At 64.0% G+C, this 11,245-nt stretch overlaps 1 protein-coding gene across 1 annotated transcript; it reads right to left on the reverse strand.

Annotated features, from left to right (window-relative positions):
- Positions 1-623: 623 nt before the first annotated feature.
- On the reverse strand, positions 624-3,186 carry LIF (LIF interleukin 6 family cytokine). The gene is made up of 2 exons (XM_071444910.1): positions 1,967-3,186; positions 624-1,803 (listed from the first exon to the last, which is right to left on the reverse strand). Exons 1-2 carry the CDS (start codon positions 2,222-2,224, stop codon positions 1,366-1,368), a joined length of 696 nt encoding a protein of 231 aa, XP_071301011.1. The 5' UTR covers positions 2,225-3,186; the 3' UTR covers positions 624-1,365.
- Between the last annotated feature and the right edge of the window lie 8,059 nt (positions 3,187-11,245).

The following is an 11,245-nucleotide window of genomic DNA, read 5'->3' on the forward strand; positions in this document are numbered from 1 at the left end:
TATATTTCCAATCAGCCATACCATAGCAGGTGGGAAGGGAGGAAAGAATGAAGTGACAGGGGACTGATCCACAGCGATGCCCTGAGGGGTTTTGGTGCAGTCCCAAGGGTGCCTTGGGGGAGCAGAGGTGTCTGAGGGTGAGCACAAAAGACACCCAAGGAAAAGCAGCCAAATACAGTCTGTTTCTATCGGTTTATTTTTAAAAAAGTACAGCCAGAAGTATAAAAAAATAAATAGTTAAATAGAGTTCCAGCAATATATTATTATACACAAATCTTATTATTAATAATTAATTATTATTAACAATTAAATTATAATAGTCAGCTCTCAGTGCACGCTGGGCTTTCCACGGAGTCAATAAATAACACTCACAGCCTGCCCTGGTGCCAGGAGCGAGCCAGCGCCACCTGCCACAGGCCTGGGGCTCGTCCCTGTGTCCCCACGTCCCCATGTCCCACATCCCTATGTCCTCGTGTCCCCATGTCCCACATCCCCATGTCCCACGTCCCCATGTCCCACATCCCCATGTCCCACATCCCTATGTCCCCATGTCCCCGTGTCCCCACGTCCCCATGTCCCACATCCCTATGTCCTTGTGTCCCCATGTCCCATGTCCCCATGTCCCTGTGTCCCATGTCCCCACGTCCCCTTGGCCCACGCCCCCATGCCAGGGCTGCATTCAGCCATGCAAAGCCCAGCTCTTGGTCATTCGTACATTCAGAGCTCTTCCAAAGGGAAAAGCACTTTTCCAAAGTGGAGGACATTCCGTGCCCCGCTGTGCCCGCGCGGGGGGATGATGCTCCACAGTGGGGTGGCTGTCCCACAGGTGGCCTTGTCCCAGACGGTGGGACCCAGCCCCAGCCAGCACAGCCACCAGTACCCTCAGCTGGGCTCCTTGCAGGGGAGCCCAGCCTTGAAATGTGCAAGGGGGAGCGTGTCCCCACGTCCCTGCATCCCAATGTCCTTCCTCACAATCCTTTCTCCAGGGAAGCAACAGCTTTCAGACGGTGCTCGGGGGCATCTGTCCGGCTGCTCTCCGTGGTGACACCGTCCGTGGGGGACAGAGTCCGGCCCTGCCGCCACCCTCACTGCTCCCCACACCCCGTGGGAGCCCGGGGATGGCTGAGGCACATCCCGGGACCAGCCCGTGCTCCTCGGAGATGCGCTGCCTCGTCTGCTGGGTGCTGGCTCTGCCCTTCCCGGGACACTCCGGGCTGCAACGTTCGCCCCCTCAAGGGGCAATAAATTACCGGAGGGCGGATGGGGCCGGCGCAGGGTCCGGGTAATAAATAGGAAGGCGGGAACGGGGGAGGCAGCGGCGGGGGCCGGCCAGCAGCAGAGCGGCAGCGTAGGCGGGGCGGGCGCTCATGAGGGGCTGAGATGAGGTAGGAGGACACGTGCTGCCTGGCCGATGACCTGCACGTACTTCCTGAGCACCTGGCAGCCCTGCTGCTTCTTCTTGAAGGTGCTCTTGCCCTTGGAGCTGTCCCCGTACCTGACGTCCACCTGGAAGATGTTGTAGTTCTTGCAGAGGAGGCAGGTGAGGTTGGAGATGAGGCCTCGGGTGGTCTTGGTGGTGTTGTGGAGCCTCTCGAGGAGCTCTTTGGCCGTGGGGTTGAGCTCCTCCTGGTCGCGCGTGATGTTGCCCAGCGAGGCGTTGAGGAAGGCGAAGAGCTTGTACATGGCCACCATCACCTCCTTCCTCTCGCTCGTCCGGTTGACGCGGAAAGCGGGGAAGAAGATGCCAGCGGGGTTGCAGAGCTTGTCGCTCTCGCTGCTGAACGGCTCTCCCTGGCACTTCAGCTGGGAGGAGAGGCTGAGCGTCACCCCCTGTGTCCCCCGTGTCCCCCGTGTCCCCTGTGTCCCCCTGCCACCGTCCCCGCGGTGCCCCAGCCCTCGCCCTTCCCGCACTTGTGGCTCAGCCCCCCCGGGCCGTGACCCCCGGCCGTCCCCAAGCGCCACTTACGTAGAGGCTGAAGAGCTCCTGGGCGGTGGCGTTGAGCACGGCCACCTGCCTGCGGGTCTGCTCCTGCACGTTGGAGCGGCACAGGCCGTGGCTGGGGCAGCCGGAGCCGCTCACCAGCAGCGCCCGGCCGGCCACGGGCCGCCGCTGCAGCAGGAGCAGGGCCACGAAGGGCACGACGCCTGTGTGGGGAGAGAGGCCGCTGTCACCGAGGGGACCGGGACCAGGCGGTGCTGGCCCGTCACGCTGCCGCTGGTGCATCCACCCAGGATGATCCCAGTTCCAGGCACCCAAAGGGAGGGTGTCCAGCTGGAGCAGGGATTCATCCCTCTCGAGCGTGAGTCCAGCTCAGCCGGAATGCCCAGACCTCCCGCTCTGTCCCGGCCGTGCCGCAGCTCCCGTCCCGCTGCCGTCGCCCTCACCTGCCCCCCGGCAGGCGCTCCCCCGCCTCCCTTCCCGGCGGGGGGCCCCGCAGCATTCCCACATTTCGCAAGCGGCCCGGTGGCGACCTGTCGTGTTTAATCAAACGTGCAAGACGCTTTTTCCTCCGTTATCCTGGTCCGGGCGCTTCGGGAGCAAGGCCCCACCCCGGGCCGGCTGACTCAGCGGGGCTCCCTCAAGGAAACCTGCTCTCGGCGTGCCCTCCCTCCTTCCTCCCGCCCCCGGCCCCACCGCCTGCCTCAGTTTCCCCGTCTGAGATGTGGGCGCAGCGCCGAGAAGCCCTGGGGAGAGACGACGCAGCTGCCAGAGACTCCAGCCAGGAAATCCCTGGCCGCGGAACAAGGGGACCCTTGAGCCTCCGGCAGCTGGGTCACCCCGGCGTCCCCTCCTGAGAGCGGGGCGCTGCAAGCCCCGATCCGCCGGGACCCCCCCAAAGCGGGATCCATCCCTGCTCGGAGAGGCCAAACCGCCTCTGGAGCCCGCAACTGCGCTGGGCAGCCTCGGGGAGGGAGCCAGGGTGTCCCCGCCGCTGGGTGACCTGGATGACACCAGCAGGGCCCCGGCAGGGTGCGGGTCCCGTGCTCCAGGCGAAGTCCCCGGGCCGTGACGAGCGCCGAAGTCGCCTGCACTTGTCAGCGCCTCGGACGTGCCGCCGGTGCCGGGTAATCCAAGCCTTGGTTTATTTACCCTGCCCAGGTGGGCCAGGACTTACCTGGGCGTGTTCCAGTCCCTGACCCGCCGCTCCCCTCCCGCCCCCGGCTGTCCCCACGGGATGCAGTTCCCTGACCCCTCAGGGGCCCCTCTCGCTGTGTCCCCCCGGCCGCTGTTCCGCCCATTCACAGCTGGGCAGGGACAGGCGCTGCCCCACGTGTGCCGGGGATCCGGGTGGGTGGGGAGTCCCCGGTGGGAGCTGCCCCGTGGGACCCCCAGAGCGGCTTCTGGGCCGGGGGCTGCTCCCTCCGACCCCCTCCTGCACTTGGCAGCCTCCCCATCCTTCCACCGCTCCGGCACGGCGGTGGCTTGGGGCATCGGGAGACCCAGAAGGAGGATAAGGAGCAGTGGGGGGGGAAAGTATTTAAAAGTACAAAAAATAAAAAAAAATCCCCCCCTCCTTGAGATTTTTTTTTTTTCCCTTGGAAGCATTTCCAGTTATATAAGTGTCCAGATGTTGGCTGGACCGCCCCAGCGCCGCGCTCCGCTCCCGCTGCCAATTCCCAGAGATGCTCATCCCGGGGGGGACGCAGCGCGGCGGGAGCCCCGCTCCGGCTCCAGCGGCGCTTCCAGCCGGGACCCGCCTGCACCCGAGCATCACCGGCAAAAGGAGGGGAGGGGGAGGAAAAAAGGGAGAGGGGGAGAAGGGGAAATAGTATCCCCAAAGTCGATTTGTTTGTTTTTTTTTTTTTACCTGCCGGTACGAACTTCATTGTGAGCCGCGTCCCGGGAGCGACTTAATAGGGATTGGTGTTGGCAGAAGTATTCAGAAATTCATGTTCATACTGGGGGACTTCTCGGGGTTTATATACCGGTCCGGCGGGCAGCTGTGTTGTAAGAAGAGGGGAGGAGAGAGGGGAGGCTGGGAGAATCTAGTATCGCTGTTTCTATTGACTAGTCAGGAAGTCGGAGGGCCTGATCATTCTTAGAAATAAACTTCAGAAAAGTAGTTGATGACACACTACACTGAATTTTGTGTCGCCCTTTGTTTTACGCGCGGGCTCGGGGAAGTGATGAATTGCAGTGGGCTGGGAGGGATGAATCGAAGCCCCCCCAGGGGAGGTGCGCGGCCGCACGTGGGGTTCGGGGGTGTCGAGGAGGAGCCGCGGGGCTGTGGCTCAGCAGCCGGGAGCGCTTTCACCCCCGGGTCCCCCTGCCCGGGCCGAGGCTTCCCCGCTGGCTGCCGGAGCAGGCAATAAAATGAAGGAGGTAAAAAAGTCTGGTTTGGGGTTTGTTTGGGGTGTTGGAGGGATGGAAGGCGCGGGGAAGGGGTGATGGGTGCCGCACTCCTCGGTCACGGTGGGGTGGCCGCGGTGTCCCCCAGCCCGCCGCTGCCTCATCCCTTTGGGCACAAGGATTATCAGTAAGGGTGGGTTTTCTGCAGGAAAAAGGACAAACCCACCCAGGGGAGAGGCCGGGCCGGCCCCCCCTGGGTTAACCCTTCCCTCGGCGGGGCTGTCCCCTGCCTGGAGCGGGCAGAGGGTGCTGGAGCAGACAGGAGGGCGCTGGGTCAGGGTCTCCTGGGGACTCCATGGGATCAGGACACTGCGGGGCTGTTCGCTGCCCGATTTGGGTGAAAAACAGGTTAAATGGATTTTTTTGTCCTTCTCTGTATTTTTTTCTCACCGGGGCTGAACTGAAGCTTTAATCAGGTTTAGCAAGTTTGTGCCCGGGCAGGTGAACCGGCGGTGACAGTCCAGGAACGGTGACGCAAGAGCCACCACGACCCCGGGCGTCCTCCCTTTTTGGGGGGGACACGGCCAGAGGGGACAAGAAGATCCCTCTGTGCTGGCTGGGTCAGGCCATGGCTGCTGCGTGCCTCAGTTTCCCCGTGCAAGGAGCAGCCTGGTCTGCCGGTGGCATTGATGGCCCAGCCCAGTTTAGCCCAGTCTGGTCCTAGCGGGACATCAGGGGTGGGCTGGGGACTGTGGAGGGCGGGGACAATGAACTCCATCTCCCTCCCTGCAGCCTCATCCCAGTGATTTTGGGATATGGGGAGCAGCACATCACATGTTGATGGACATCTGATGGCCTGAAGAACCTAATTAGCTGAGGAATTAATAGCACTTAATTATTGGCATAGGGGAGCTCCTGGGGGGTTGTGTGCAGGGGTTGACATGGATTTGCCCCTTTCTTGGATTTCCCAGGGGTGACTGAGTCTAGGCTGGAGCTGAGCTGGGCTTTGGGGTCCCCCGAGGGGTGTGGGACCCCTGGTCATGGTGGGATCACCAAGGTGTCCCCACCTGCAGCTCAGCCCCTGGGGCAAAAGCGTTGGGATTAAAGGATGGGTTTTCTCCAGGGAAAAAGGCAAACCCGTGGGGAGACGCTGGACCTGTGTAGGGGGGATGCTCCTGTGGGAAAACCCAAATTCCTGCTCCAGACAGGCTGGACAGGGAGACGGCAGAATGGGAGATGCCAGGGTGGGAGGTACCAGGAGGGGAGATGATGCCCAGGAATGTCCCTTTCCCGATCCCTTTGGCAGCAGGAATATCCCGATGCCGGTGGAGATGGGCAGCAGGAGGAGACCGTGACAGGGGCGGGGTCCCGGCGTGTCCCAGGGAAGGGGCCGGGGGGAGCCCTCCCTGCCAGGAGAGACCGAGGGTCAGGGACCTGAGGGGTTTGGGGGCCCCAGGAGGAGCTGGGGCAGGTTGGTCAGGGGGCAGCTGTCCCCAGTGTCCCCAATGCCCCCTCCGTCCCCACCGCCGACCTGCCCAGGGACAAGAGGACGAGCCCCGGGTGCTCCAAGGCCGCCGCTGCTGCTCCTCTGGGCCCCTCCGAGCGCTCCCCTCTGAGCATCCCTGCCCATCGCTGTCCTCAGCTCCATCGCAGACACCTCACCCCGTCCCTGTCCCCCTCCTGTCCCCATGACGCCTCTGCCGCATCCCTGTCCCCGTCCTGTTCCCTCTTCCCTGTCCCTATGCTGCCCCCTCTTCATCCCTGTCCCATCCCTGTCCCCATCCCCATCCCATCCCTGTCCTCATCCCGATCCCATCCCGATCCCATCCCGGTCCCATCCCTGTCCCCATCCCGATCCCATCCCGGTCCCATCCCTGTCCCCGTGCTGCCCCCTGCTGCCCCAGCCCAGAACTGGTCTCTCCCCATCCCATAATTGCCCCCCACGCCCCATCCCAACTCAGAACTGCCCCATCCCATCCCTGCTCTGGAGCTGCCCCCTGCCCCTTCCCCACTCCGGACCTCTCCTGTCCCCAGCCAGCAGCTGCCCCCTCCTGCCCTTCCCCATCCCATCACTGCCCCCCTGCCCCGGCCCCTCTCAGAACTGTCCCAGACCCTCTCAGAACTGCCCCAGCCCCTCCCAGAACTGCCCCGGCCCCTCGCAGAACTGCCCCGGCTCCCCCCATTACTGCCCAACCCCATAATTGCCCCCCACCTCCCAATCTTACCCCCCTCTGGCTCCCCTCCTGGTCCCCACCGTGGAGGTGGACACCGAGATTCCAGGGACACCGAGATTCCAGGGACACCCAGATTCCAGGGACACCCCGATTCCAGGGACACCCCGACTCCAGGGACACCCAGATTCCAGGGACACCCCGATTCCAGGGACACCCCGACTCCAGGGACATCCAGATTCCATGGACTCCCCGATTCCAGGGACACCAAAAGCCCCAGGTGTCCCCCAGGAGTGGGGACGAGGCTGTGGGGTGTCCAGGGGTGTCCGGGGGTGTCCGGGGAGCCCTCCTGGGGGGCTGAGCAGGAGCTCCTGGCCCGGGGAAATCCAGAGCTCAATAATGGAGGGCACCAAATTCCCCTTTGACTCACGATGGGTCCCTGCTGGGGCTGCCTCCCCCTGTGCCTGTGCCCACCAATGTCACCCCACTGGTGCCACCCCACTCCTTCCACCCCACCAGTGCCACCCCACCAGTGTCACCCCAGCAGTGTCACCCACAGGCTTTTCCCATGCATGAGTTCCCTTGGGTGTCCTCTTGGCGACACCAGAGAAGCCACCATCCCATCAGTGACACTCAGCTGGTGTCACCCCGTGTTTGGGATCCCCCAGCCCTCCCGGGGGTCACGTACCTGCACCCTCCCCTCTGCAGCCCTCCCAGGGTGGCCTGGTGGTGGCACAGGCACAGTCACTTCCACGGTCACTCACAGCACACCAAGCTGGCCCGGGCTGCTTCATGGTGACATTGTCCCACCACGGGTGTCCCCAGCTGGCCGTGGTGGCCGTCCTGGTGGCACTGCCAGGACTGAGTCAGGCTCGGTGCCGGGGCAGGGCCGGGCGCTCCGGCACACGGCACCACGGGAACGAGTGACTCCATGGGGACACATGACCGGGTCTTGGGATTTTTGACTCAGAGGACTGGTGGCAGCAGGTGGCCCGGTCCCCATGGTGGCCCTGGGCAGGCTGCAGGACACCACACTCAGCGTGGCTGTGGTGGTGGCCCAGGCAGGGCTGTGACATGTGGCACAAGGTGTCGTGTGCCTGTGCCATTCCGTGGCACATCCCTGGCAGTGCCAGGCCCTGTGGTGGCACATCACAGCCTGTCATGTCACATGCCCTGTGCCACAGTGTCGTGTGCCACGTCCTGTGCCACATCCCATCGTGTGCCACATTGTGTGCCATGCCACGGGCCACATCCCAGCTTGTGCCAATGCCATTTGTCACACACCGTGTTCTCCCACATGCCCCACACCACCCCATGTCACATCTCCTGTGCCCTGGCAAGGACATCAGGCACAGCCTGGCCACCAGAACTCAGCCTCTCCCTACCCACAGCCACCAGGACAGACACAGGGACAGAGGGACACAGGGACACGACGTCTCAGTGGCCCATGGGCCAAGGTCAGCACTTTATTTCCTTCTGCCATTGTACAAAAATAAAGAAGTGCCACATGGGCGGGGGCACTGCCCTTCTCTATGTGTACCAAAAATATCAATATTCATAAATAAATCCTTGTGATATTCATACTTTAACACTGTACAAAAATATAATAAAAATAGATATTTATATATTAGAAACGTCCTTAAATACTTCTGCAAGATGCAGGAGTTAAATTAACCCTAACAATCAATAAATACAATAAAGTAACAAATAATAAGTATAAATTAGGGGTGAGGGAGTGGGGGCTGTCACCCACTGTCACAGTGCAGTGGCCAGAGCCGAGTCCTTGCTGGGCACAGTCAGGGCTGTGGTGGCACAGGGGGCTCGGGGGGGACACGGAGGGGACAGGGATGGATGAGAGCACAGGGGACACTGAGAGCACAGGGACACCGAGCACACAGGGCTGTGCAAAGGGACACCGAGCTCGGGGACACCGAGCACACAGGGACACACAGACCGGGCAGGGACACAGGATTGCACTCCCAGCTTCTCCCTGGCAGCAGAGCTGGCAGGGGGTGACAGCACCGGTGACAGCCGCCGGTGGCAGCGGCGCTCTCCGTGGGCTCGGTGGCGGGTGCTGGGCGAGCAGCTCTGAGTCAGGCTGTGTCAGCCGACCCATTGAATCATTGGAAAATCCAGCAGGGCTCGGGGACAGGGAACAGCTGGGCACCCGGGGGACACCCGGCTCCACCGGGGCCACCTGGATCCAGGGAAAAGCGGGGCAGGATGTGGGAGAGCCAGCCAGGGCTGTCCTGCAGCCCAGCGGTGGCTCGGGGACAGCAGGGTCCCCCCAGGAGCCGAAGCGGCCGGAGATGCTGTCAGTGCGTCCGAGCCCTCACTCCGGTGCAGGTGAGAGGGGCTCCGTGGGACATCCCGGCCATCGGATGCCTCTCCATGCTGGGAACGGGGTTGAGAGGGCCTCACACGGGATGGAGATGGAGATGATGGAGATGATGGAGCTGCAGACGGGCGCTCCGGTGCGGCGGGGCTGCGCTAGGGCCGTGCGGGCCGCCCCGAGCCCCGGGCCGATCTCCCGTTCCCCTTTTCCCGGCGCGTCCGGCGGCTCCCGGCGCTCAGCTCGGCGCTGCGCTCGGCCATGAAGCGGGCGTAGCTCCAGAGGATCTGGCACCCCTGCAGCTTCTGTCGGAAGATGCCGAGGGATGCCGCGGGGCTGGGGAGGGGCCGGCGGCCGGGCCGGGGGCTGGGGGCCGGGAACAGCCCCGCCAGGTTGCTGAGGAGCGCTCGCACCTTCCAGTGGGTCCTGTTCAAGCGGCGAAGGATTTCGGCCTCGGGGGGGTGGAGGTCGCGCTGGTGGCGGATGATGTCCTGCAGCGCCTGCTCCATGTGGATCATCGGCCTCCGCAGCCGCCGCAGCCCCCAGGGCCCCTTGCCCGGCCTCTGCAGCCACGCGGGGGGGTTGTTGGTGCGGCAGATGTTGTGGATGTCCAGGTGCTGCTCCTTCTCCTGCCCAGAGATCGGAGAGGAAGATCAGGGACGTGGAGGCAGCACGGGGAGCGCCCCCCGGCTGCCTGTGCAGGGCACAGGGGTGACCCCTCGCCCTGGGGAAGGGGACTCACGTAGAAGGTGAAGAGCTCCTGCGCGTCCTCGGCCATGAGCCGCACCAGCGCCTGGGTCTGCGGCACGGTGGGGGCCAGCGGGGACCTGCCCCCCTGGCCCGGCACTGCCCAGAGGATGAGGAGCCCCTTGGCGACAGCTGGGGACGAAGAGGAGGGAGTCAGGGGCCGTTGGGGCATGGCTGGGTGCAGGGACAGCCCTCTCTCACAGGGTCACCATCCCTGTGCCAGGAATGCTGCCTGCACCACACACCCAGCCCCTGCGCCAAAAACCTGCTGGGTTCATCCATCCATCCATCCATCCATCCATCCATCCATCCATCCATCCATCCATCCATCCATCCATCCATCCATCCCCCGGCGGGAGGAGAAGGAGGAGGAGGAGGAGGAGGAAGGTGCTGAGGTGCTGTGGAGCGGCCGGGATGCACAGAACAACCACAGCAGCTGCTCCTGCAGCTCCCCCTGCAGCGCGGGCCACCGCAAAGGAGGGGACAGCAGCGACACTCCTGGATCCAGTCCTGCTGTCCAGCTCTGCCAGTCACTGTCCCAGTCCCTCTGTGACCCACAGGACTGGGAATATGGCACTGGGCTGACACAGCCTCTGTCCCTTTGGGCAAGCTGACCCCTGACCTTCCGCCATCGGTCCCCAAACTGTCCCCTCCCGCCTCCCGCTCCCAGCATCCCCTCTCTCCCAGGCTGCCCGCTCCCAGAGCGCCCCGTGTGCCACAGCGGGGAATGTCCCCGAGGGAGGCGACACCGCCGTGGCACAGCCTCGGTGCCGTCTGCCCCGGCACCGCGGGCTCCGCAGCCACGGGGGCCCCGCGGCTCCGGCCGGGGCGAGCGAGAGGGGACACGGGGACAGGGCCCACGGGCACCCACGGGCACACGCGAGCACACGCGGACACCCACGGGCACACGCGGGCACACACGTACCTGCCAGCACTGCCCAGGGCCGCCCGTCGCACCGCATGGCCGGGGCAGGGTGTCCGCCCGGGGCTGGCACAGGCACTTCCTTGAGCGCTCGGCGAGGGGGAAGCGCTCTTTTAAGCAGCCGAGTCACCCCCGCCTCTGAAGGAAGGCCAAGAGAAGTGAAGCTCGGCCCCAGTGAGCAGGGTGACAGCGGGGCGGGAGGGGGGTGGATAGGAACGTTCTTCGAGTTAATTCCTCGAGGGAGTCCGGGACTGTGCGGGGAGGCTGCGGTGCCACCGCTCACCCGGGTCCGGCGGGACCCCCGGCCCTGGTTCTTGGGACAGAGACCTTTGGGATCACGCTGGTGTCACCGCTGGTGTCACCGCTCAGCACCCGACAGGCTGAACTGAAACCAGCGCCGGCTGCCCCGAAACCCCAATGCAAAAGAGGGCAGTGGCGGCTGGCAGCGGGGACAGGGATGTCACCCATGTGCCACCACGGGGGGTTCGCATCCCAAATCCAGCTGTGGGAGGCAAAAATCTACCCTGGCAAGGAGGGAGGTGGAGTTGTGGGAAGTGCACGGCATCCCAGCACTGCCTGATGCTCCGGGGGATGCTCCGTCCGCCTGCTTACACCCACCCACACCTCTGGGTGACAAATTTGGGTGCTGAAGCAAGTGGGGGACACCAGGCTGAGCCCCTGCGCCCGGCAGCACCCCCGGGAACACCGAGGGTGCTGGGTATTGCCCAAGGCAGCGCTGCCCCTTGTGCAACGCTGCCCTGGGAGTGCCCTGGGGCTGCGAC

This window comes from Agelaius tricolor, unplaced genomic scaffold (assembly GCF_023055355.1).
Source record: "Agelaius tricolor isolate 1412-34295 unplaced genomic scaffold, bAgeTri1.0.p SCAF_20, whole genome shotgun sequence".
Classification (NCBI taxonomy): domain Eukaryota; kingdom Metazoa; phylum Chordata; class Aves; order Passeriformes; family Icteridae; genus Agelaius; species Agelaius tricolor.

Coding starts and splice junctions, on each gene's coding strand:
- LIF (XM_071444910.1), bottom strand. CDS start 2,224: ATGCACCAGCGGCAGCGTGACGGGCCAGCACCGCCTGGTCCCGGTCCC. Junction 1,804..1,966: donor AGGAGCTCTTCAGCCTCTAC/GTAAGTGGCGCT, acceptor CTCTCCTCCCAG/CTGAAGTGCCAGGGAGAGCC.